General features: G+C 47.7%; 1 protein-coding gene across 1 annotated transcript in view; it reads left to right on the forward strand.

Moving 5' to 3' along the window:
• UFD1 (ubiquitin recognition factor in ER associated degradation 1) overlaps window positions 1–26,571 on the forward strand; it is a 48,020-nt gene that overhangs the window by 12,352 nt on the left and 9,097 nt on the right. Inside the window, exons 5-8 of the mRNA XM_069215318.1 lie at window positions 456–586; window positions 753–825; window positions 2,461–2,529; window positions 23,182–23,247. Coding sequence (XP_069071419.1) covers window positions 456–586; window positions 753–825; window positions 2,461–2,529; window positions 23,182–23,247 — 339 coding nt within the window. The remainder of the gene's footprint in view (window positions 1–455; window positions 587–752; window positions 826–2,460; window positions 2,530–23,181; window positions 23,248–26,571) is intronic.

Genomic DNA, 26,571 nt, shown 5'->3' on the forward strand with positions numbered 1-26,571 from the left:
AGAAGAACCCACTGTGATTTGTCTCCCTGCCATCATAATCTGTCTGTGCTTCAAAGGAAGGCACTACAATGTCTTCTAAGGGCAGGGTACAAGAAACCACAGAACCAGATGTTCTAGTTGAAGGCGCACAGGTCACAACTTTTGGAGCCCCTGCGCATGATAAGCATGTGACATCTGTGGCAAATTGTAGCATTTGTAGGACAGGGAAGGTAGCAGTGTGTCTTTCAAACTCATTGTTAAGTATAAATGGCAAACAGATTCAGTCTACCTTCAGTTGGGTCCTTTGGGCTGTTGATGTTTCAGGACAGATAGTGAAACCAAACTCGGGCAATAAAAGTCTTCAAGGAAACTAAGTCCTGTCTTGGACCCTACAAGGATGGGTATTCCCTTCAGTAACTGCATTCTCCTTACAGATTCCAATATCTATCTTTAAATCATACCTTTTGTTTCCACAGATGATGCAGAACTTACTCTTAGAAGAAGGCGGTTTGGTGCAAGTGGACAGTGTTAATCTTCAGGTGGCCACATACTCCAAATTTCAACCACAGAGCCCAGATTTCTTGGACATCACTAACCCCAAAGCAGTGTATCCTTTCCCCAATGGACCGAGTTCTTTTGGTTTGAAGGTGTAGTTCTCATTGTCCATCCATGTTCTGGTCGACAACAGGTTGGTGATCCTTCCAGCAGGTGTGTGTCTTGTTGCATGCATGGTGTCAAAACAAGGGTCTCTTTCATCTTAACTCTGCCCTAAGATTGGAAAATGCCTTACGGAACTTTGCCTGTCTGACCAAGGGAGATGTGATCGCCATCAACTACAATGAAAAGGTAGGGCTGCCGATTCTGTTATTTCAGGGGAGGGCTGGCAGGGACAGCACACTCGTGTAATACAGAAATCTTAAGTCGTCCTAGGTCAGGTGTGCATCTAGTCCTTTTTTTTCATTGTGCTATTTTAAGGTCTGTGCTTATAACGAGTAAATAAAAACGCAGAGTGCAAAGTTAAAAAACAAGCTTTGGCAAAGTCAGTATTACTGACTTTGTCTGCCAAACTATCAAAGTTGTCTGGCACTCTGTGTGGATGTGTTCCGTTTGAAAGAGCAGAATGGTGACACTCACAGTGAAATTAGCCAGTGGCTGAAGTTGGTTGTCCTCCTGCCCCATACTATATGCTGTAGTGGATGGACGAAATGTGTGAATGACACTAGAGCGGACCAATTGATGAAGAGGGCTGGCTGGTTAATGCTAGGCTTACCAAGACTGCATAAACACTGTCTGCATGAAACTGGATAAATTGAGAACTTTGCATGAATAAAGATTCACAGCACATATTAAATCAATGGATACCCTGGAGTGCAAAGGAACATACTGCAAATCATTGCAAATAATGCTAAAAACAAGATGCCAGAACCTTTTGGTTTTTGTTTTGGATTTTTCAAAGGTGTTTGGTGAATGATGGTTTGCTTGTAAGGAAGTTGTGGTCTAGCTGAGAAATCCCTATTAGTTAGCCATTGCCGTGTGGTATTGAGTACATGTTGGGTAAAGCGTTGTCAGGTCATGTGAACAAGAAATCTTTTCTGTTCCAAAGCTCGGGAGCAGCAGAATCTGCGGAGTTGTAGTATACTGTGCCGGATGGGGAGCTGTCAAGATGGGGGATTAAGCCTTATTGTGCTATACAGTCTCCAGTTGTACGGATGAAGCTCAACATGGCTGTAACACGTCTGGGCTGCTTATATCTCCATCTAGAATAATCATTGCCATTTTGAGGCAGAGCTTTGACTCTTTTGCCTGTAGATGAAGGAGCAAGCGAGTTAAATATAAAGGAATTGAATGCACCAGTGATTACCAGTGATACTTATTATTCAAGTGTTTCTGCCCATCTTGGGCTATGAATCTCTTCAGTTATGAATTTTTCGTGCCCTTGGGGGTTTCGTTTGTCTCTAATGCTCTTTTCCTATAGTAGCCCGACGTTTAACCAATGCTCGGTTTTCCCCTGTCTTTTACAGCCCACGTGGTGTTTCAAAGGTTTATTACTGCTTTCCTGTTTATAGTCATTGAGCATTTCTGACACTCCACTGGTACCTTTATTTTGTACCTTCCTGAGGCCTTCATGCTCCTTTCCTTTTGCTGTCTTCTGGGGTATCCTGAGGCCCTGTTGCCACTCTCTTTATCAAGTCTCTCTGGTTCTACTGATCTCTCCCTTTTCTGGCCCCTGAAGGTTCCTCAGTCTCTGTTAGGCTGTCTTTCCTTCTGGCCCCGGAGGTTTACTAAGGCTCTCCTAATACTTTGTTTTCTAATCTCTAAGGTTTTGTTAAGCTATGCTGCAATCCTTCTTCGTACCTCTTGAGGAGTCCTAAGTGTTGAGGTGGCGCCTCTGATGCCCCATATCCTTGCTTCCACCTTCCTTCCACAGCAGGTTCCCTTCACCTTAGATAAATATATTGCTGTTTTCTGCTTTTATTGCAGATCTACGAGCTGCGCGTTATGGAGACTAAGCCGGACAAAGCCGTATCAATCATCGAGTGCGACATGAACGTAAGTTTTACTTGGCCTTCGGGACTATATTAGCTATGTGGGCTGAAAGGATTGTTCAAGTCTCTCAACATACCATTTCTGCTCCTTCTCTCTGCCTGTAGAAGCTTTTCCTCCACTTCCTGCCCCCACAGTAGTACCTCCACTCCGAGGACACGAGTACTGTACAGTACTAGCTCCAGTCCTGACCCCTAGCATTGCTTCCACTCCGCCTCTGCCATTACTGACTCCACCACCACTCTCTCCTCCACAGTAGTACCTCCACTCCGAGGACTAGAGTACTGTACAGTACTAGCTCCAGTCCTGGCCCCTAGCATTGCTTCCACTCTGTCTCTGCCATTACTGACTCCACCAACACTCTCTCCTCCACAGTAGTACCTCCACTCCGAGAACTCGAGTACTGTAGAGTACTAGCTCCGGTCCTGGCCCCTAGCATTGCTTCCACTCTGTCTCTGCCGTTACTGCCGCCACCACCACTCTCTCCTCCACAGTAGTACCTCCACTCCAAGGATTTGAGTACTGTAGAGTACTAGCTCCAGTCCTGGCCCCTAGCATTGCTTCCACTCTGCCGTTACCGCCTCCACCACCACTCTCTCCTCCACAGTAGTACCTCCACTCCGAGTACTTGAGTACTGTACAGTACTAGCTCCAGTCCTGGCCCCTAGCATTGCTTCCGCTCTGCTTCTGCCGTTACTGACTCCACCACCACTCTCTCCTCCACAGTAGTACCTCCACTCCAAGGACATGAGTACTGTACAGTACTAGCTCCAGTCCTGGCCCCTAGCCTTGCTTCCACTCTGCCGTTACCGCCTCCACCACCACTCTCTCCTCCACAGTAGTACCTCCACTCCAAGGACATGAGTACTGTACAGTACTAGCTCCAGTCCTGGCCCCTAGCATTGCTTCCACTCTGCTTCTGCCGTTACCGCCTCCACCACCACTCTCTCCTCCACAGTAGTACCTCCACTCCAAGGACATGAGTACTGTACAGTACTAGCTCCAGTCCTGGCCCCTAGCATTGCTTCCACTCTGCTTCTGCCGTTACTGACTCCACCACCACTCTCTCCTCCACAGTAGTACCTCCACTCCAAGGACACGAGTACTGTACAGTACTAGCTCCAGTCCTGGCCCCTAGCCTTGCTTCCACTCTGCCGTTACCGCCTCCACCACCACTCTCTCCTCCACAGTAGTACCTCCACTCCAAGGACATGAGTACTGTACAGTACTAGCTCCAGTCCTGGCCCCTAGCCTTGCTTCCACTCTGCCGTTACCGCCTCCACCACCACTCTCTCCTCCACAGTAGTACCTCCACTCCGAGTACTTGAGTACTGTACAGTACTAGCTCCAGTCCTGGCCCCTAGCATTGCTTCCACTCTGCCGTTACCGCCTCTACCACCACTCTCTCCTCCACAGTAGTACCTCCACTCCGAGTACTTGAGTACTGTACAGTACTAGCTCCAGTCCTGGCCCCTAGCATTGCTTCCACTCTGCCGTTACTGCCTTCATCACCACCACTCACTCTTCCACAGTAGTACCTCCACTCCGAGGACACGAGTACTGTACAGTACTAGCTCCGGTCCTCGCCCCTAGCATTGCTTCCACTCTGGCGTTACCACCTCCACCACCACTCTCTCCTCCACAGTAGTACGTCCACTTGCTACCTGTACTGCTCCAGTTCCAGCCCATCCTTCCCAGTACTGTCTGGACTCCATGTCTGTACAGGTACTGCGCTCCGTACCTTTCAGTGTAAGCAGTACCCCCCACCCTCTGCTAGCACTCACTCCACTACTTGCTTCCAGGTTGAGTAGTATCCCAAGGACTAGTGCCAGCTCCAGGATGTCAGTCATGTTAACCCACGCTTCTGGACATGGCAGGCTGGGCGCTCCCAGGCAGGGATTAATTAGTGCTTTTGTACACTGCCTTAGACTGCCTCCCAAGTACCCAAGCCTGTGCCAGCCAGGAGTCGTGAACTACATGCAAATGCAAAGTGTGATTTGGACCTGGGAAGAAAATATACCACTTATCCAACCACCATTTCTGAGAATAGCCCTGAACTTTGGTCCCTGCATGAACAATTTGTTTTCATGCATGGAGTTTTGCATTCTCTGGTTCATTGTGCAACACTTAGCAGCATGAGGCAGTGTCTCATCATCTTCAGTTGACATTTGAGCACACCAGACCCCTGATGTACTGTGCTGTGCTGTGCTGCTGGGACAAATGGCTTTAGATTCTTTCAGATTCTGATAGAAAAGTTTGAATTTGTATTTTAAATTCTTTCCTTTAGTCTCCTGCCAGCTGCAGAGCTATGGGAGCCCCAAATGACCAATCTTTATCTTCTGATTGACCAACCACAAAGCCATGCAACCCTCTTTGGATGGCAGTCACTATCCAAACTCTCAGGAGCTGCTTCATTCCATCCGCTGAAGGTCCTGTACAAGTCAACCAGAGAAGGAAGGGCAACAGCACTGGAAAACTGCCCTTGATGAGCTCCCTCCCCTCTCAGCCTTATAACCTCACCTTGTCTGAGTCTCCACCTCAACCCTTCACTTTCATTTCAGTGTTACCTCACCTCAGATCAACCTCAACCCAGATTCCCTTCACTTTTACCTAAATGTTTTACTAAGTTGGACCTCTCAACACATCACCCTTACTTGGAGCCGACTCTCAATCTGACTATATTCCATCTGATCGAAACCTCATCTGCACCTCCCTTCTTATCACACACTCGCCTAACCTCACCTCAGTCTGGCTTCACCCCCCTACTAATGGCATAGTTACTCCTCTTCACTTCTCCTCACTTTAAATGTAACCCTCCTACCCGCAACCGGACACCAGAGTGCCCCCTTCTAAACCTCATGCCCCTACTCTCCTCACCTTCAAACTTACCCCATATCACTTCCACTTCTCACTCGCCTCCTTCATTACTCACTGGATCTCTTCACCTCCTTCATTTCTCACAGCACCTCTTCACCTCGCCTCCTTCCTTTCTCACAGCACCTCTTCACCTCGCCTTCTTCCTTTCTCACAGCACCTCTTCACCTCGCCTCCTTCCTTCCTCACGGCACCTCTTCACCTCGCCTCCTTCCTTTCTCACGGCATCTCTTCACCTCGCCTCCTTCCTTTCTCACGGCATCTCTTCACCTCGCCTCATTCCTTTCTTACGTCATCTCTTCACCTCGCCTCCTTCCTTTCTCACAGCACCTCTTCACCTCGCCTCCTTCCTTTCCCACGGCATCTCGCCTCCTTCCTTCCTCAAGGCATCTCTTCACCTCGCCTCCTTCCTTTCTCACGGCACCTCTTCACCTCGCCTCCTTCCTTTCTCACAGCACCTCTTCACCTCGCCTCCTTCCTTTCTCACAGCACCTCTTCACCTCGCCTCCTTCCTTTCTCACAGCACCTCTTCACCTCGCCTCCTTCCTTTCCCACGGCATCTCGCCTCCTTCCTTCCTCAAGGCATCTCTTCACCTCGCCTACTTCCTTTCTCACAGCATCTCTTCACCTTGCCTCCTTCCTTTCTCACAGCATCTCTTCACCTCGCCTCCTTCCTTCCTCACGGCACCTCTTCACCTCGCCTCCTTCCTTTCCCACGGCATCTCTTCACCTCGCCTCCTTCCTTCCTCACGGCACCTCTTCACCTCACCTCCTTCCTTTCTCACGGCATCTCTTCACCTCGCCTCCTTCCTTCCTCACGGCACCTCCTCACCTCACCTCCTTCCTTTCTCACGGCACCTCTTCACCTCGCCTCCTTCCTTTCTCACGGCACCTATACACCTCGCTTCCTTCCTTTCTCACGGCACCTATACACCTCGCTTCCTTCCTTTCTCACGGCACCTCCTCACCTCACCTCCTTCCTTTCTCACAGCATCTCTTCACCTCGCCTCCTTCCTTTCTCACTGCATCTCTTCACCTCGCCTCCTTCCTTTCTCACTGCATCTCTTCACCTCGCCTCCTTCCTTCCTCACGGCACCTCTTCACCTCGCCTCCTTCCTTTCTCACGGCATCTCTTCACCTCGCCTCCTTCCTTTCTCACGGCATCTCTTCACCTCACCTCCTTCCTTTCTCATGGCACCTCTTCACCTCGCCTCTTTCCTTTCTCACGGCACCTATACACCTCGCTTCCTTCCTTTCTCACGGCACCTATACACCTCGCTTCCTTCCTTTCTCACGGCATCTCCTCACCTCGCCTCCTTCCTTTCTCATGGCACCTCTTCACCTCGCCTCTTTCCTTTCTCACGGCACCTATACACCTCGCTTCCTTCCTTTCTCACGGCACCTATACACCTCGCTTCCTTCCTTTCTCACGGCATCTCCTCAACTCGCCTCCTTCCTTTCTCACGGCACCTCTTCACCTCGCCTCCTTCCTTTCTCACGGCACCTCTTCACCTCGCCTCCTTCCTTCCTCACGGCACCTCTTCACGTCTCCTCCTTCCTTCCTCACGGCACCTCTTCACGTCTCCTCCTTCCTTCCTCACGGCACCTCTTCACGTCTCCTCCTTCCTTTCTCACGGCACCTCTTCACGTCTCCTCCTTCCTTTCTCACGGCATCTCTTCACCTCACCTCCTTCCTTTCTCACGGCATCTCTTCACTTCACCTCCTTACTTTCTCACGGCATCTCTTCACTTCACCTCCTTACTTTCTCACGGCATCTCTTCACCTCGCCTCCTTCCTTTCTCAGGCATCTCTTCACCTCGCCTCCTTCCTTCCTCGTGGCATCTCTTCACCTCGCCTCCTTCCTTTCCCACGGCACCTCTTCACCTCGCCTCCTTCCTTTCTCACGGCACCTCGCCTCCTTCCTTCCTCACGGCATCTCTTCACCTCGCCTCCTTCCTTCCTCACGGCACCTCTTCACCTCGCCTCCTTCCTTTCTCACGGCATCTCTTCCTCGCCTCCTTCCTTTCTCACGGCATCTCTTCACTTCACCTCCTTACTTTCTCATAGCATCTCTTCACCTCTCCTCCTTCCTTTCTCACGGCACCTCTTCACCTCGCCTCCTTCCTTCCTCACGGCACCTCTTCACCTCGCCTCCTTCCTTCCTCACAGCATCTCTTCACCTCGCCTCCTTCCTTCCTCACGGCACCTCTTCACCTCGCCTCCTTCCTTCCTCACGGCACCTCGCCTCCTTCCTTTCTCACAGCATCTCTTCACCTCGCCTCCTTCCTTTCTTACGACATCTCTTCATCTCACCTCCTTCCTTCCTCACGGCACCTCTTCACCTCGCCTCATTCCTTTCTTACGGCATCTCTTCATCTCACCTCCTTCCTTTCTCACGGCACCTCTTCACCTCGCCTCCTTCCTTTCTCACGGCATCTCTTCACCTCGCCTCCTTCCTTTCTTACGGCATCTCTTCACCTCACCTCCTTCCTTTCTCACGCACCTCTTCACCTCGCCTCCTTCCTTTCTCACGGCACCTCTTCATGTCTCCTCCTTCCTTTCTCACGTCACCTCTTCACCTCACCTCCTTCCTTTCTCACGGCATCTCTTCACCTCGCCTCCTTCCTTCCTCACGGCACCTCTTCACCTCGCCTCCTTCCTTCCTCACGGCATCTCCTCACCTCGCCTCCTTCCTTTCTCACTGCATCTCTTCACCTCGCCTCCTTCCTTTCCCACGGCACCTCTTCACCTCGCCTCCTTCCTTTCTCACGGCGTCTCCTCACCTCGCCTCCTTCCTTTCTCACGGCACCTCTCCTCCTTCCTTTCTCACAGCACCTCTTCACCTCGCCTCCTTCCTTTCTCACAGCACCTCTTCACCTCGCCTCCTTCCTTTCCCACGGCACCTCTTCACCTCGCCTCCTTCCTTTCCCACGGCACCTCTTCACCTCGCCTCCTTCCTTTCTCACGGCACCTCTCCTCCTTCCTTTCTCACGGCACCTCTTCATCTCACCTCCTTCCTTCCTCACGGCACCTCTTCACCTCGCCTCCTTCCTTTCTCACAGCACCTCTTCACCTCGCCTCCTTCCTTCCTCACGGCACCTCTCCTCCTTCCTTTCTCACGGCATCTCTTCACCCCGCCTCCTTCCTTTCTCACGGCATCTCTTCACCTCGCCTCCTTCCTTTCTCACGGCATCTCTTCACCTCGCCTCCTTCCTTTCTTACAGCACCTCTTCACCTCTCCTCCTTCCTTTCTCACAGCACCTCTTCACCTCGCCTCCTTCCTTTCTCACAGCACCTCTTCACCTCGCCTCCTTCCTTTCTCACTGCACCTCTTCACCTCGCCTCCTTCCTTTCTCACAGCACCTCTTCACCTCGCCTCCTTCCTTCCTCACTGCACCTTTTCACGTCTCCTCCTTCCTTTCTCACGGCACCTCTTCACCACACGTCCTTCCTTTCTCATGGCACCTCTTCACCTCGCCTCCTTCCTTTCTCATGGCACCTATACACCTCGCTTCCTTCCTTTCTCACGGCACCTCTTCACCTCGCCTCCTTCCTTTCTCAGGCATCTCTTCATCTCACCTCCTTCCTTTCTCACGGCATCTCTTCACCCCGCCTCCTTCCTTTCTCACGGCATCTCTTCACCTCGCCTCCTTCCTTTCTCACGGCATCTCTTCACCTCGCCTCCTTCCTTTTTCACGGCACCTCTTCACCTCGCCTCCTTCCTTCCTCACGGCACCTCGCCTCCTTCCTTTCTCACGGCACCTCTTCACCTCACCTCCTTCCTTTCTCACGGCATCTCTTCACCTCGCCTCCTTCCTTTCTCACGGCACCTCTTCACCTCACCTCCTTCCTTCCTCACGGCACCTCTTCACCTCGCCTCCTTCCTTTTCCATGGCACCTCCTCACCTCGCCTCCTTCCTTTCTCACGGCATCTCTTCACCTCGCCTCCTTCCTTTCTCACAGCATCTCTTCACCTCACCTCCTTCCTTCCTCACAGCACCTCTTCACCTCACCTCCTTCCTTTCTCACGGCATCTCTTCACCTCGCCTCCTTCCTTTCTTACGGCATCTCTTCACCTCGCCTCCTTCCTTTCTCACGGCATCTCTTCACCTCGCCTCCTTCCTTTCTCACGGCATCTCTTCACTTCACCTCTTTACTTTCTCATAGCATCTCTTCACCTCTCCTCCTTCCTTTCTCACAGCACCTCTTCACCTCGCCTCCTTCCTTTCTTACAGCATCTCTTCACCTCGCCTCCTTCCTTTCTCACGGCAACTCCTCACCTCGCTTCCTTCCTTCCTCACGGCACCTCGCCTCCTTCCTTTCTCACAGCACCTCATCACCTCGCCTCTTTCCTTCCTCACAGCATCTCTTCACCTCGCCTTCTTTCCTTCTCCCCCTTACATTTTTTTTAATTTTGTTTATTTGATTGTGAGATTTAACACAGAGCCCACCCAATGTATAGTGGAGCCCTTCACATAAAACAACAGGTGACATACAACTAGTTACTAACAAAGAGAAGATCAATCTTGAGATTAAAAAGTGATTAAAAGCTGACATCTGTAAGAGTCAACTGAGTACCTATATAACAGTAGCAAAGAAAAGGACTACTAATGTTCCAATTACCATTACCTTAATATTCCAATTATTGCTCTGGTTACCATTACCTTAGTACTGCTAATACAATTACCTTTCCCCACCTCACCCACTTCCATTTGCTTAGGTTTACCGGTACCACCTGCTGCGTGATAGGGGCTTCCTATATGATTTTACTGCACCGTCCATTTTCAGTGTTTAAAAGGATTTACACTGATTGCCTTGCTTGGTAACTCAGTTTTGACAAATGAGTTTTGCGTGATGCCCTTCAAGTAATATGGGATGATTGGAGCCACAACTGTTCTAACATTTCGAAACAGCACCTTGAGTGGCTGCTTTGTTTTCCACAGTCTGCAAACCCAGCAGTTGGTGTCAGATTCGCCCTTTTCCTGTGAACACTGAGTAACATTTCTGACAAATTAGAGGGCAGCATGTTTCTGTGCACTGACTGTTACAAACAAGACTAAAAAATGAGCTTATCTCTGCAAGGTGGTATCACATTTGTTACTACCAATATTGCATGCATTTATATCACCAGTCCCTCTGCTTGCCCCAACTAATATCCATTGCAGGGACAGTTTTTGTGTTCTGGAAGATTTCATAGCCTTCCTGGACATTGGACGTGAGGGTGGTGCTATTGGGGAGCACTAGGCAGAAGCTGAAGGCTAGAGGGGGAGCATGACACGATTTTAATTGGACTGACGTTTGGGGATTGATGACCCTTGAAGGGGCGGTGATTCTCGGGCCCCTGAAAGGGAGAACATTCAAACTGGGGGCTCCAGCTTATCATTAGAACACCTGGCAGCGGGGGCAGAGAATATTCCTTAACATGAAAGAATTCAACTCCGGTGGGTACACTGAATGTTAGCGAGGCAATCCAAGGAAGGCCTGATTTGGGGTACAGCCTGCTGGTCCCTGTCTAGGGAATATAGCTGGCGACTAACATAGAGCAACAAAATACTGTTGCTCTCTTGTGGGGACCTGTACCGACCCCACAGCTCTCTGCAAAGAAGCGCAAGAGGTCAAGTGCTGCTCATACAGGCAAGAAGCTGTTGAAAGATGGTAGAGATCCAGAAGGTACTGAAATAATAAAGCCACTGCCTGGGTATCCTCTGGACTGAGTATGCACAACCAGGGTGTGAGGGGAACGCCCAGCACCGAAAATGTAGAACACAGATATGATGGGTTGGAAGGGGAAGAAAGAAGCTTTCACTATAGACCTGCATAAGAACAAAGCACGAGGAGCTGACCTGGACAAGAGGAGCACCCCTCAGGAAAGCCTGGAGGTGGGTACACAACTCCAGCCTGATCCTGGTTGGCGGGGGGAGGGCAGGCACCACAGACTTCTTGCTGCAGGCCTTCTGTTAGATCAAAGTGACATCCCAGCTGTCAAACCAGCTTAACAACATGTGTCAAAACATTGCCAACCTGGCCAGCCTAGTTGGTGACATGAAGAATGATGTTCCTGAACAAGTGGACAACTGACCACTTAACACCTTATCATTAAGGAAAAGTGTGAGTCCCTCAAGAATCCATCCAATCATCCATACCCTTGGAGATACAAGATGGTGACCTCCAAAGTTACTTGGAGAATCTAGAAAGGGCGGTGAAACTGGACAGTATCCACAGAGACTCCCAGAACCATAGAATCGGTGGAAGTCAACCCCCGCCCTCCAGCGGATGTTTTGTCTCTGATCTGCGGTTATGAGGAGAAGGATGCCATTATGGCTAAGGCTAGAGATGTGGCCCAATCTCCTTCAATAGGTCATTGCTCCAAGCGTTCCAAGCCCTGTCCTCCATCCCTTTGGCATAACTTATGTCTTTCAGGCCAATCACAGAACTGTTCATACCCAAAAACATCAAATGTTGGGGCACTTATTCCAGATTATTTTCTTGTGGGATCGCAAACAGCGTAACTTTGCTTCCTTGTAGGAAACATGCACCTTGCTCGTATTGCAAGAGCAGAGCAAGTCCTGGATGTTAGCGGACATATCGGATATGAGAGAAGGGTATGAGAAAAGGAGGCATGAAAATTTTCAAATGGCAAGCAAAGAAAGTCTAACCCTGCCAAAGAAAAGATCTGGGCAGGAAAAAAGTGTGGTGTTGCATCTGTAATATGTGTTGGGGTGGGAAGAGTTTCTCCCAAGTCCAGCCTGCTCCCTGTTGAACTGTGGCACCAGATAACTGAAGCACCACATAAGTGAGACAAGAGACACTCTACTATAGAACACAACTGTTCTAAGGCTAGGGAAATGGCCTGAGTAGAGGCAAGATGGTGGGCAACCATAGAACCGTTACACCACGTACTAGCCCTTGGGCCGCACAGGGTTGGAGATAGTGAGATAGGTACAAGACATGTAACTTTCAAAGCTACAAACTTGGCAATAACCTTCACGCACACTCTAACCTCTAGTCAAACAGATTTGATTCAGGTAGACAATTGCTAAGTTATGTTGACTTCATTCTTTACTTTCATTTGTGTAAAGTAGAGAGTGGCAATGCCATTAACAAGTTTACATATCACCAGACATGCTCCTCCCCAACAGCACATGATCCCTACTCAGCATCTCTCCTTTCCACATGTTCATACACCCGATGGATAGAAACCTGCAATTGAAGATAGTGACATATAAAGGCCTAAATAGTCCCACAAAATGTCTGCTGGTGCTGAGTGACCTCAAGGGGAATGGAGCAGATATATGCCTACTGCAAGAGACACATTTGCCAAGGGAGGATCATTGCTGATTATGCTGAAGACACTTCCCTACATGCAGCCGCACCTGACAGTAGAGCCGTTGCTGTATCTTTCTGCAACAAACATAAATTTGTAGAAGAAGCAGTCAGAAGAGGCAGGTGACTGTTAGTGGTGAGAGAATGGGAGTGCCAGCCAGTTACATAGCTACTATTCATACCCCAAATGTAAAACAAGAGAAATTGCTCATCCTGATGGTACAAGAGATAGTTAAAATCTCAGAAAAAAACAGTTCTAATTGGTGGGGATTTTAACTATGATTTGCACCCTACACAGGACTAATCTCACCAGCGGGTAGTGGAGGCACCAGTTCTGTGCCAGAAGCAAAAAATCTATGCGTGCCTCTGTCACATCCTGATAGACCAAAGACTAGTGCAGGGGGTTCGCGAGGTAGAACATGGTCCATAAACTGTATCCGAGCATGGTCCGGTTCAGGCAACTACTGAATGACCTAGGAGAGATAGAGACCAAAAGGCACTTGACACCTGTCCAACTCGCTCGATTTCATTGTCCTCCATGAAATCTGTGAAATAATGTGGGAGTATCTGACCCTTAATCGTACCAGATAAATTATTCCTGGATTGGTGGTCAACCATTAAAGTACTCATGAAAGGTGTTGCGTGATGGAAGTTGCTCTGAAATGTCTGTGCGAGGAACTAGTACTCCTGGAACAGAAGCGCAAATCAACTTCATTCAGATTGGGAGACAGATGATCTCAGTGGGAAGTGTAGTATATCCTGGCAAGGGTAGGATTGTTTTTTCACAAAGAGGGCAGAAAAGCAGAAGCCCTGTTGACAAACGAGCTCTGAGCAGTTAAATGTGGCAGTACATTGAAGCGTTAAGAGCAATGTCCAAACAAGTGACGTGAGGCGTAAACTGCAACCTTTCGACGCGTATTATGTTATAAGGTCTCCCCATCAGACCCAGCGGCAATAAACCCCATTTCAGCACTGCCCCCTGCCTACCATACCCAAAGTGGAGGCTGCTCAATTTGATACCTATCGGCCAGTGACGTTTTTACTACAGATAAAAGCTTGAAAGTGGATAAATATCCTCTTCCAGACCACTACACACCAGCAATTTATAAACAATTTGCACTTCTCTTGGCCCGATCCGTAGGGAGGTTTTTATTAGTCTAGATACATTCCAGGAGTTCTTTCACTCTATGGCACAGGTAGTGATTATCTTGGTAGCAAAGCCAGGCAAGGGTCTCATTTAATGCTGGTCATATCGCCTAATGTCCCTGTTCAATGCAGATCTTCTCCAAGCTGTTGCTGAACCGCATAAAAGGGGTAAGTCCGCTGCTGATACACCATGACCAAGCCAGCTTTATCCTTACCAGATCAACTAGCAACAGTGCCAAAACGATTCTTCATCTAATAGACTTGCTGCAGAAACCAGAATGGAGAAAGCATTTGAAAAGGTGTGTTGGGGCATGAATGAAGGTAGCACACGCTAGACTTGGGATCAATGCTTTATGCTTCACCTTAGGCCAGAACACAAGTGATTGTCAAAGCTTCCATGTGCATGGAGATCCAAAGAGGCACAAGGCAGGACTCCCTTCTGTCCCCCTTGCTTTTTGCACTGTACCTGGAATTGCGGTTGGAAAAGATTAGAGAGCAGAAGCAATTCAGTGGATTTGATTTCTGCCAAGACAAATTTAAAGTGTCAGCCTTTACAGACAATATTTTACCAAAGTTCACTGCTCTCAGACAGTCCCAGCTGGTCTCATTGCTAGAGGAACATCACTGGTTGGCAGGCCTCCAAATAAATCTATGAAAATCTGAAAGATTAATGCTGGCGGGGGCAAAAGCTAGCTTCACACTTACAGACGGAGACACATCCAGGTGGACAATAAATGACTAAATAATTTAGGGATCTTTCTAACCCCTGGCCGTTATGAATGCACCTCAAGTGACTTTAAACTTCTTACGAAGGAGATTAATACACTTTTGAACTCTTGGCACAGTCATTCTCTCTTATGAGAAGCTCATCATTCAAAATGGTGGGTCTGTCTAGGGTACTGTATGTGTTTCAGGCCCTGTCATTCCCCCTCTCTAGAGGTGAAATTACACAGTTGCACGACATCTGCAACACTTATGTTTGGTCCAGCAAAAAACTATTTCTGCACAGACAAGCATGCACAAAACACCCTAGACCTGGGGTCTTGGTTTACCTCATTTGCATTATTATCATTATGAAGGCACCCAATTCCTTTATGTGATTAAGTGGCTTCACTGTGAAATAGATAAAATATGGAGTTTCCTAGACAAGAAAGTGACAGCCAGATCCTAGATCCTGAAGTGGCAACAAGGTCGGAGTTTGTACATTTCCCATTTTGCCAGAGTAGAGAGACCTGGGATTGCTAGGATCTCACACATATCCACGTCCTACTTCACCATTATCGGGAACTTGGACTTCACACACGGTTATATGTATCGCACCTCCAGATCTGGAAGAGGCAGGCTATTTTAGACTCCATGATCTTTAGCACAACTGGAAATTTCCCCCTTTTAAAGACATTAGGGCTACTTACAATATCTCTTAGCAGGCAAAATAACACTAACTGCTGAAGAAGTACTGGTGCACACAATCCTACATGAAGGAGGATGCCACAAAGTCACCTGCAAGTTTCAAGAGATTTCTGCAAACCTTAACAGCTACACAACACCTGGGGCCCTATCACACAAAAACAGGTCCGCAGGCGCGAACAGAGAAAATGCGCCCTATTACATTGAAAGCACTACCCCCCCATTGCAGCAGCGAACTAGCACTGTCATGGGGGCAGCGTATTCAAGTGAAAAACGGAGCGACTGTGAAGCAGCCTCTCTGTGCTTAACTGTGCAGGCGGCAATCCTTCAGGACTTTTAAGGGGCATTAGTGATTCCCTTGCAGGCAGCTGCAGTGAGTGACTGCACCTACCTGCAAAGGGATGTCTGGGGGGGTCCATAGGACCCACCCCCCCCGAGGGCTGCCTTCAGGGGGTGCACGTACAGTGAGCCACACTTTAGGTGGCACACTGTCAGTGCGCCTTCTGATAGCTTCTTTGCCTCTGCGCCCGCATCAGTATTGCAGTGCGGGTGCAGAGGCAAAGGGATTCCCTCATTTGCATGGTGCCATGCCCCCATACAAATGAGGGAACACCCTCTGGTGATAGCGCTGATGCTATATGTGCGGCAGCGCTATCTGTGTTACAAAAAGGGCCTCACAAGCGTCTGTGGCCCTTTCTGTAATACTGAAGTGCCCCAGGGGCATGCATAGTAGGCGCACATTGCCGTTGTGCCCCTGGGGCATTCACATATGTGGCCCCTAGTTTCCAGAATTTATGTAGCACTTAATGCATGGCTCCCAGCCATGTTATGCTTACAAAAGACAATGAGAAAATGTCCTAATATCTCATTAGAGCATAACCAGTGGGATAAAATTTACACACTGGGAAACAACTTTGCACACCACACACGGGTGAGAAATGCTCTACAAGATCTTATATCGATGGCACTAAACCCCGACTGGTGAAATAAATTTAAAAAGAGCAGATCTGTGCGCATTGAAAAGAATGTGGGGGACCGGGTACAAATCTTCATATACTGTAGACATGCCCAAAGATCAGTGGGTTTTGGAGTAACACAGCTAGTTTTCCCCAAATCAAGGGCAAGGAAATAGATAGAACTCTGGAGCTGATCACCTCAGGTGTTTGAACAACTCAGACCTATCAATTACACGCAGTCAGGGAGAAAGATCTTCCAGCAATTGCTAATTACCAAACAAGCCATTTAGGCACAACTACCTCCTGGTTTCTCCTATAGCAACTAATTTAGTTTTAAATTTGCTTTCTGGGTTCCTTCTAAGAATCAGACAGAAACGTTTGCACCTATAGAGCCAGTGCTCATGAGTAAGATGTTGTCTGAAGGAATTGTGTCTTAAACAGAACCCGGTGACTCAGAATCTTGTAAAAACTGCCCTAGGTTCCACATTACTTAGTAATTTTAGTCCTATCAGCAACTTCCTTGTATTGACTTAAACACTAAAGTTGTCCCAACAGTAATTCTTCTTGCCAATTCATAGGTACTTTGACATGTGACAAGGGTTTTCATCCTGTTTAGAAGGCCAATGCAATGCTTCTAGTGTCATGGGAAGAGTTATACTGGATAGTAATTGGGGTAGTACACCTATCCTTGGATGTGTTGCAGCCTTCAGCACTGTCGACCATAGTGTTCTTCTGCACAGGCAGGCTTTGTTTAGGTGCACAGTGGACAAGACCCTAATTTGATTTTGAGATTTTCCTGAAAAAACAATCCCAGTTTATTAGGATTGCTTGTTCAGTCGAGTAAAGCAATGTCCAAGGTTTCACCATTGTTCCCCATGATATTTATGATAAGCGTGGCCACTTTTTTTCGGGGGAAGCTGTCTGGTTTGCTGATGACTTCTTGGGGACATTCTGAAAGAGTCCCTGGTAATGCATTCTGCCCATTGCTTACCATTAGCTTTGTGTTTTGTAAATAACGTTTGCTTGCTTTCTATTTGCTGGCTTTATTTGTTTTAGGCTGTCCAGCTTGAGTTCATCCTAACGTTGGCACATACCCTATTTAATGTAATCATCCACAGGGCTCGTTTTCTGTAAACGGGCCTTTAAATCTTGTTCTTATTTCGTCACATTTGCTGTGCATTCACAGAAGAGGTCAAATGTCAGGCTCTTGTCTACGGAGAGAGCTTAGTGTTTACTTTTCTTTCTCTGACTTCAAAGTGCGAGGATTTATGTGACAGGGCTTTTTTTCTAACACACAACACAATTCAAATGTCTGTAAATTAACTGTGCAGATATTTCATAATATATCAGAATTAGGAAAGAACAAATGAAGCACATTTTTTTGTAATTCCGAAGTGTGGTGAAAACAAATATTTTAATAAGATCAAAACCAGTTCACTAGGTGATGACATTTCTACACATTATCGTTTGTGCACTGTATACTTATATCCGTAAATCTGTATATCTGTGCAAATTTAATGGTAATTTCAATTGAAAATATGTTGTCTGTAATGGCAGTGGACTACCACTCCACTGTATGACAGTCTACTCCACTCTATGCCCTTCCACTCTATTCCGTCCACTGCACTCCATAACATTCCACAACTCACTGTCACTGTACACCGCTCCACTCTAATCCACTGTATTCCACTGTACTCTACTCTACTGTACTCTATGCTACTTCACTGCACTTTATGCCACTCTCCAACACTCCACTCTACTCAACTCGACTCTGCTTCACTCCATGACACTCTGTGCCACTCCACAAAGCTCTATGCAACTCCATTCTGTGGCACTCTACTGCACTCTACGCCACATCAGTCCACTCCTCTGTATGCAAATCCTGCTATGCCACTCCATCTAACTTTACACCGCTGCACGCCATTCTGCTGTATGCCATCCACTCTATGCTATTCTGTACCTCTCCACTCTACAACACTGTGCTCCAATTTATGCCACTACACTGTACGGCACTAAACTCTAACCTATGCTGTCCCTCCACTGCACTCTGCTCTACTCCACAACACTGCACTCTAGTACACTCTACGCCACTCCACTCCTCTCTACAACACTCCATGACGACACTGTTCCACGGTACTTCACGCCACTGCATAACACTACGGACATTTCACTCTATATAACGCAACTTTTATGACACTCCACTTTATGACACTCTCCTGTACGCCAATAACATTTAGCCATGCTGAACAGCGTCCATGCTGGTATACAACATGGCTAAAACACCTTGGCAAAGCCAATAGCTCTTGCATAGGCAAGAGCTATTGGCTTTGCCAATGCTTGTTAATGTGTTTGGAGTGGGGGGTTCAGAAAAATTCATTCATATGCAGAATAGGGACAGCTTCTCATGAAGATGTTGCCGGATCAAACTCCTTTTCATCCCTTGAGAAATGCTTCTCTGTGGACTGGATGGTACATAGCTATCTACACTTCAGCATAGGGTCAGGAGTTGATAGTCCAAGGTTTATGGGAAGGTCATCAGTCTCCGTCTTTGGGGTCACTCCTTTTCTGAGTGAATCACACCAGTCTGCAGATAAAATGAAAGATGTGGAGTTAATTTTAGACCGAGATGTCTCTCTTAAATCCAAAATTAGAACAAGGCACAAAAATATTATCCTTCAGTGCCTCAGTACATTACCTCTCCCAAAAGGTTTGGACTTTCATTGCTGGCCCTGAAGTGAATCTGCAGTGTGATTACTGTTATGTACACAGTGTGGAGCTCCTAAAAACCTTTTAGGAAGCTTAATGTAACCCAGAATGCAGGATTCAGCTTACCGTGGAGGGTCTGGAAAAGGTAGAAACATAAAGTGATGGTAGATATTCTTTCAAATTCCACTGAGAAAGGCTTGGGTAGATTTCCAATCCATCTTGTTTTGCCTACTATGCAACCTCATCTTAGACCCAGCCAAATGCAAATCAACCTAGGCCCTGCTCCAGTAAGAACAGCCTACTTCGAACTTCCAAGCCAGGTCCTCTCTAAATTGAAATATAGGCAACCCAAGACCGGTTTCACCGTAGTTGTGGCCTCTCCAGTCAGGTCAGCTTGGTTCCAGCAGCACAGTGAGCAAAGGATCCACTTCTGGACATAATCTTAGCCTTTTAGGGCGTTCCATCAAAAACACAGAAAATGAGTAAAGGAATACTTGCAAATAGTCTAACCACTGGCACTCGCCTGAGCTAGCATTCCAACCCATCATTGTTTTGCTTACTGTGCCGCCTCAGATTAGAGCCAGCCATATGCAAATCAGCCTTGGTCCTGCTCCAATAAGAGCAATCCAGTCCATACAGTGCCAGTGGAACCATGCTGCACCGGACTGAAGAAGCCCAATCAGGCTGAAACCTGTCTTGGCTTGTTTGTGTCCAACTCATTGAGGACCTGGCTTGGCAGTTCTCATTGGACTGTGCCTCTTGGAGCAGGACGAATGCTGATTTGCATATGCCTGGGTCTAATCTGAGGTGACATGGTGGGCAAAAGAGCAATGGGTTGGAATGCTACTCTAAGGGATTGTTAATGGTTAGAAACATTGCAAGTATTTTACCCATCATCTTTTGTGTGTTTCTGGAAAAGGAAACCTTTCTAAAGCCAGAAAAAGGTTATATCAACTTATGGTTTCAACCTGGGCCCAGTTTTAATTGGCATGACCTTTGTTGAACTTTCTCCACAACCTAGGCCCACCCTACTTGTCTGACAAAGCTTTCTTTCATCAGCAGAGGCAGAACATGCAATCCTCCAACCTGAGCAATTAATAGTTTCAACTGCTCCCTACGGTCCTGTCCCTTTTAGTTTAGTTTTGAAAAATAAAATGGGCTTTTCCTCTTGTGCTCACTCTGGACTGGCAGCTGTTCCCAGAGATCCCGTTTTATGCATATGCTCCTCCAGTAGGCCAAGAGTGCCACCTGGGTTTTGAGGTATATTGGGCAATCCTGAACCATGGAAAGCTTCCTTCCTATACCTTCCCAGAAGGAGACTAGAGCGGACAAGCCCAGACCATGTGAAAGAAGTCAGCCTGCAATAAGTAAGATTGTGCACATTGAACCTAGGGAGCTCTGCCAACTCGATGCAGTCAGGTAGGTGTGGTGTAAGTATTTGAGTTGGATCATGCAACGGCGAGCAGGGATGGCCAGTTCTCTGGGAGCCAGAGGGCCTCACGCCAGCCATCATCATCAAGTTCTCTCACCCCCGGCGCAAGCCTGGAAAAAGGTCTGGAGCGTTGAGGATTAGAGAACAATAAGTCCTAGAGATCACACGTTAGCCCATTTTCCCAATCAAAATGTAATAGCACTCTTTTACATGTCCTTTACTGATGCGTCTTTTCACAGTCATTAAAGGCTGGACCTTGCATGTGTGCATAGCAGGGTCCACGCGGTCACCATGTTGGGTGCGAGTGTAGCTAATTGCGTTCTGTGGGAGGAGTGGAGAACTGCCCCCCCCCCCCCCCAAAAAAAACGGATGTCTTTACCTCCATCTGGCCTGGACTTTCCCAAGGCCAGGAATCTCCAAGTACAAAGTCTGTGTGTGGTGTAGCATCTGAGATGTGTGAGGGGTGGGTGCAGATGTGGCATATGTGCTTGCAGAGAGTGCAGTTGGTTCTTTGGTCCGGTAGGTGAGCACAGGCTGCAACCTGGCATGAAGACGTAGTTCAGTGTGCATCCTAAGACGTTAGAGGATTTCAGGCTTAAGGTCTGCCATGAGTAAGAGACATAAAGGGCCTCAGGTCGGCGGTAGCACCGCCAACAGGCTGGCGGTGCTCCGCCGGGCATTCTGACCGCGGCGGTACAGCCGCGGCCAGAAGCGGAAAGCCGGCGGGCTACCGCCGACTTTCGCGCTCCGCCGCCATGGGGATTCAGACACCCCCTACCGCCATCCTGTTCATGGCGGCTCTCCCGCCATGAACAGGATGGCGGTAGGGGGTGCCGCGGGGCCCCTGGGGGCCCATGCCAATGGCATGGGCACGGCAGGGGCCCCCGTAAGAGGGCCCCAAAAAGTATTTCAGTGTCTGCCCAGCAGACACTGAAATACGCGACGGGTGCAACTGCACCCGTCGCACCTTCCCACTCCGCCGGCTCAATTCTGAGCCGGCATCCTAGTGGGAAGGTTGATTTGCCCTGGGCTGGCGGGCGGCCTTTTGGCGGCCGCCCGCCAGCCCAGGGCAAATGTCAGAATCACCGCCGCGGTCTTTCGACTGCGGTGCGGTGTTCTGACGGCGGTACCTTGGCGGACGGCCTCCGCCGTCCGCCAAGGTCAGAATGACCGCCAAAGTTTGTTATGCAAAGGGGACTGGTGCAATAGAGTGGTGGCACATGGGACACAGGGGCAGCTCATTCACTATGAGCAGTTAATGGGTTGTTTATCACATCATATAAAGATCAAAGGGCCAGTCCATTCACTGTGCATGGGAGGGACTCTAGATGGATATTCCAGTTGCCTCATTGAACTCTTTCTTCAGCTCTGGTTATTAAGTCGCTTCTTTTGTGTTGGATATTGTGTCTGTTTTGTGTGTGAGGAAAGCCTGCACTGCTTCTACCCAGGCTGTACCTGCTTTGTGCAGGTGAGATTCTTACGTCTCTGCCACCTGTGCAGTAATGTGTCTGTCTGTCTGCACTGCTACTGCCCATACTACATCCACTCTGTCTGGCGGGGTTGCTTGCGCAGGTGCTCCTTGTCCAGCAGCAGAAACCTGGACCTTTCCTGTGTGTAAGGGGAGCTTGGAGTGCTCCTGCCTGTTCTGCATTTTCTCTGTGGCTGTGTCATGTTTGTACTTGTGCTTGCTATGTTGGACCTCATTTATGGGTGAAACCTGCACTATGCCTGTCTGTGCTGTACCTATTTTCTGTATGTTAGTAAAATTTTCACTGCTGCTTCCTATTCTGAGCCGTTTGTCTCTATCTCTCTAAAGAGGTCTCTCAAGGTACTTTGTACTGTTGCTACCCTTGTTCTAGCTGTTCTGTGTGTGAGTGCATTACACTGCTGCTGTCTGCTGTACTTCTTTTCGATGTGTGTAGGAACCTTGCACTGTGTGCATAGAAGTTGGAGGAAAGGAAAACCATTCATTCTACTAGAGCCAATAAAATTGTTTATTTAATGTTTTCTTTTTCTTGGTGTTTTCCTGTCCACTGTACTGTATACTTTTCTTCCTTTCCACCTAGCCCCCTCCTTAGTGCATCACCACCCCCATCTTGGTGTTTTCTTGTTGCCTAGCCAGTTCCCCAACGTGCCACTGTTTTCGTCTTCTGCCATTGATGTTCTCTTATCGTGTCCAACTGGTGTTTTCCTCTTTACCTTTTGCTGTAATATGGTGAGTTTGTGCTGCTCTTTTCTCTTGGAATTCCCCAGTGTTAACTCTTTCCCTAGAGTTTTTATGATGCCCCTCTCCACTGTATTTTCTTGGTGTCCTGCCCCATATTTTCTTCCCCTGGGCCTTCTAGTGTCTTCTTCAGGTTCTCCATCACACCGCCAATCTTTCTTCCCCCCATGTGTTCGTGGTGCTCCTACAGAACTCATTTCCTTACCTTTCTTTCCTTTGTGCTGTCACTGGCTATCTCCTGTTTTCCTCCTGTTTGGTCCTTTTTTATTGGCTGTCCTTTCTTTGCATTTTCTGAGGTGCATTGAGTTGCACCGTCATATAATTTTTTTTTATAAGTTATCTGACAAGCTGCTGAAAGCAAATACCACCTGACTAGCGAATGTTCTAGCTGTGCTTTATGTATGATTTTAAAAAGATGGTTCAATCTCATCAGTTTTCTTGCAGTGATCTATGCGAGTCCTCAATTTCAGCAAAATAAGTCAGCCTCCTTGTTGAATTGACCAGTTAAATGGCATTGTGTATCATCTGCTGTCTTCGTTACCGTCAACTTCCCAAGATGCGCATGAGTTGTGTTATCTTTTCTACACAGGTGGATTTCGATGCCCCACTTGGTTATAAAGAGCCTGAAAGACATGCGCATCGTGAAGAGGTTACGGTAAGTTGTCTCACAGCAACTACTGTGAAATCGCTGCTGGTAAAGGGCAGATGTTGCATGAATATATTAAATGTTCAAGGCAAGGTACACTTTCGATGTCTTGTGTGTTGCATAGCCTGTGAATAGTTTCCACTCTGTGCTGATGATCTTTGTATTTAGTTATCCAACCTGTACTTTTTATGATGATACTAATGACCTCTTTGGATTACTGGAAGGTAGGGTATCCTGTTTTAGGTTTAAACCTATAATAACTGATAAAAACCCACTGCAAGGGAAACAGCCCTCATCAGTGTCAACATATAAACACTGATAAACACATGCACAGCCACAAAATATAATGCCATTCAGAGAAAGAAAAGTCAGAGAGAATGAATCATTTTTTTTTTTTTTTTTTACTGAAGGGGTCAACACAATGTAACTTTCTTATACAAAGTAGTAGCAAATAAGAGTGGTCTAAGATTATTATTCTTGATTTTTGTTGTTTAAGGATGTCACTAAAAAGTGTTTCTTCCTTTTGTTTGTGCCAGTTTTATGTGCTTGGATTAAAGGTGCAAAGTTCAGAAGCATATTTTAGGTCTGATGTAAATATTTTATACACTGCAGAGAAGCTGAGAATATTAAAATCATACTTGATCCTTTGGCAGTGTTTAATTATTTTTAGGATTGGTGAAATGGCTGGCTCACACAATTATACCCCAGGCTTTAAACATTCAATAAAATGTGTACAGACAGCTACCTGTGAAAATTATGTTGTCACAGTGTACACAGGATGGTGGTGAAAACGTGACAAATGTCTTTCTACTTACCAAGAAATTTCATAGTTGCAAGGTATCCCATTGTTATGTGTGATACATTCAGCTAATCCTGTCTTTTTACCAAACTGCTCTTCACTGCTGGATATTTTGAGCCCATAGTTGCACATTAACAGCAACATATTTCTAGTTCTAGAATGCAATGTGATGTCTGTTAAATGGCCAGGACTGACTTGAATTAAACCATTTACCACTGGGACACTTGCAGCTAGGAATGTCCACATAAAAGCAGCACCATGTAGTCTGACAACGTGTGAAGAACAACAGTGAGGAGCATGCTTAAATCATCAAAGTCTAGGTGCCTTAAGATGCAGTGCTACAACATATAGGAAAGTGGAGTAATATGCAGTGATACTGGTTAGGCTTCACTATGTAATACTCTCACAATGCCCCATATAGGTCCTTTAGATTCACACTAACAAATCCATAGCTCAGTCCTCGTAATGTGCTACACAGCAGTCCGGCTTTACTGGAGGAACGTGTTAGGCATTTCAGATTACCAACATGGACGATAAACAATTGACACCACTCAAAGGAAATCAATACCAATTTATAAAAGTAAAACAGATTGTTATATAAGTTTAAACACTAAAACGAACACAATCAGATAAGTATAATTGAAGTTATGGATTTTAGAAGGAAAAATAAATTGGTGCAATTCAATACTGCAGAACTTTAGCATTGTGGTCAATGGTAGAAAACACTAGTGATGATTGGTCACTTGCAGGTCGAGTTCCATCGAAACCCCTCGGGAGGTAAGGTGATGCGGGTCCCAGGACCAGCCCACGACAACCAGCAAGTCGAATTTTACCTGGCTTGTACGGCCCAGGTGCAGAGTTGCTCTTGTTGGTGCTGAAGCGGGAGCCGCAGGAGAGCTACTTTTACTGCTTAGACGGTGCTGGTGAGGAAACGGATGCAAAAAGTCCACAACGGTGCCTCTGATGGGGTTGGTTGAAGGTGCTGCAGAGTTCGCTTGGGTTGCAGTGTCAAATGAAGGCAGTGGTAGCCAACAAGCCTTGGCAGTGATAAGCTCAGTGCAAAGCTACTGCGAGGTCCGGAGGAAAATGGTAGCTACCTGAAACTTACTGAAGGTCAGGATTACGTTTCCCGCAATGCACTGGATCATCTACTTTTGGGTGATCCCTCGGAGGGGCCAGTGATTCTATGGTTCCAGGAGCGTGCTTTTACCTTTTTACCTGCTTGCTGCAGGGGACTAGTGCCAGTAGTCCATGGAAGTCTGTAGTTGCCTGTAGCTCTCAAAGGGGTCTTCCCCTCTGACTGGAGGAGTTGGTTTTTGGTCCAGGATGAACCGCAGTCGTGCAGTTGAAGGGTGGTAGCCACAGGTGCAGAGTATCTTGCCTTTGTTTTGTGTAGGTCCTGAGGTCGCGGACTCTGGTCTGTTCTTTGTCCTTTGTTGCAATTTGAATCAGGTCTGAGGTTCTGGTGCCAGGGGTGCCACTTAAATCCTAGATTTAGGGATGTTAGGCTACTAGCCCCAGGAGCTAATCCGCCTCTGAGGTGACCACATCTTGGGGTGTGTGCCACCTTTGCCACCCAGAACCCTGCCGTGGTGCAAATGTGCCTGGGGAAAGGGGGAGGGGATGTTTCCTCCTTTGGGAGGCAACCTGGGTGCATATCAGAGGTGGTGTAAGCTTTGAAGCTCACCACCTTGATGTGCCACTTTACTAGCCATCCTGTCAGGCGTGACCTCCTTCCCGGCCAAGCCTTTGTTTCTGACTCCTGGGAGTGTTAACAGTCTGTCCTGTCTTGGCAGCAGCAGCTGCGGGCTGTCAGCCAGGGCACAGGAAAGGCTGCGGCAACAAGGTGGGAAACCTCTAAGGTAGCCATCTGGCTGTCTATCACATCAAGTCTGACATGGGAATCATGTAAGGGGTGATGAGACAAGTTGTTTGATACCAAACATGACATATTTCAGTGCGACCATTATGGAGCCGCCAACCTCGGGAGTGCCCGGGTGCCAGCCCATGCTATCCTGTGGCCCCCTTATCACTTATAGTAGCCCTTAGTGGAAAGAGGCTATTATAGGGACATATAAGCTTGCACTTATATGTCCAAATCTTTTATATAATGCACCCAGCTTCCTGGGCTCAGGACGCCTACCTCAGGGGTGACTGGGTATATTAAAAATAGTGCTTTGATCTTGCCACACATAGTGAAGGCAAAATCGAGTTTGAGCAGTTTGCACTGCTCATGCAGTCTGCAATGGCGGGACTGCTGTCATCTTTTTACCTGGGTTGCTCAGGGTGGCACAAACAGTGCTGCAGACCCTGGTGACCTATTTAACACCCATGCCATGGGTACCACTGGTACAATTTACAGGTGCTTATAAAGGGGTTACAATCCTTGCTGATTGGGTTACCAATTCACTTGTTTCAGATATAGGGAGAGAGCCCTGGCACTGGGGCCTGGGCAGCAGTCTTCAGTGCACTTAGAGTCATAACCATCAGCACTGGGGCAAAAAGGTTGGGGGTGACCATACAAAAATGGCACT

The sequence above is a fragment of the Pleurodeles waltl genome, chromosome 11, assembly GCF_031143425.1.
Source record: "Pleurodeles waltl isolate 20211129_DDA chromosome 11, aPleWal1.hap1.20221129, whole genome shotgun sequence".
In the NCBI taxonomy this organism is placed as follows: domain Eukaryota; kingdom Metazoa; phylum Chordata; class Amphibia; order Caudata; family Salamandridae; genus Pleurodeles; species Pleurodeles waltl.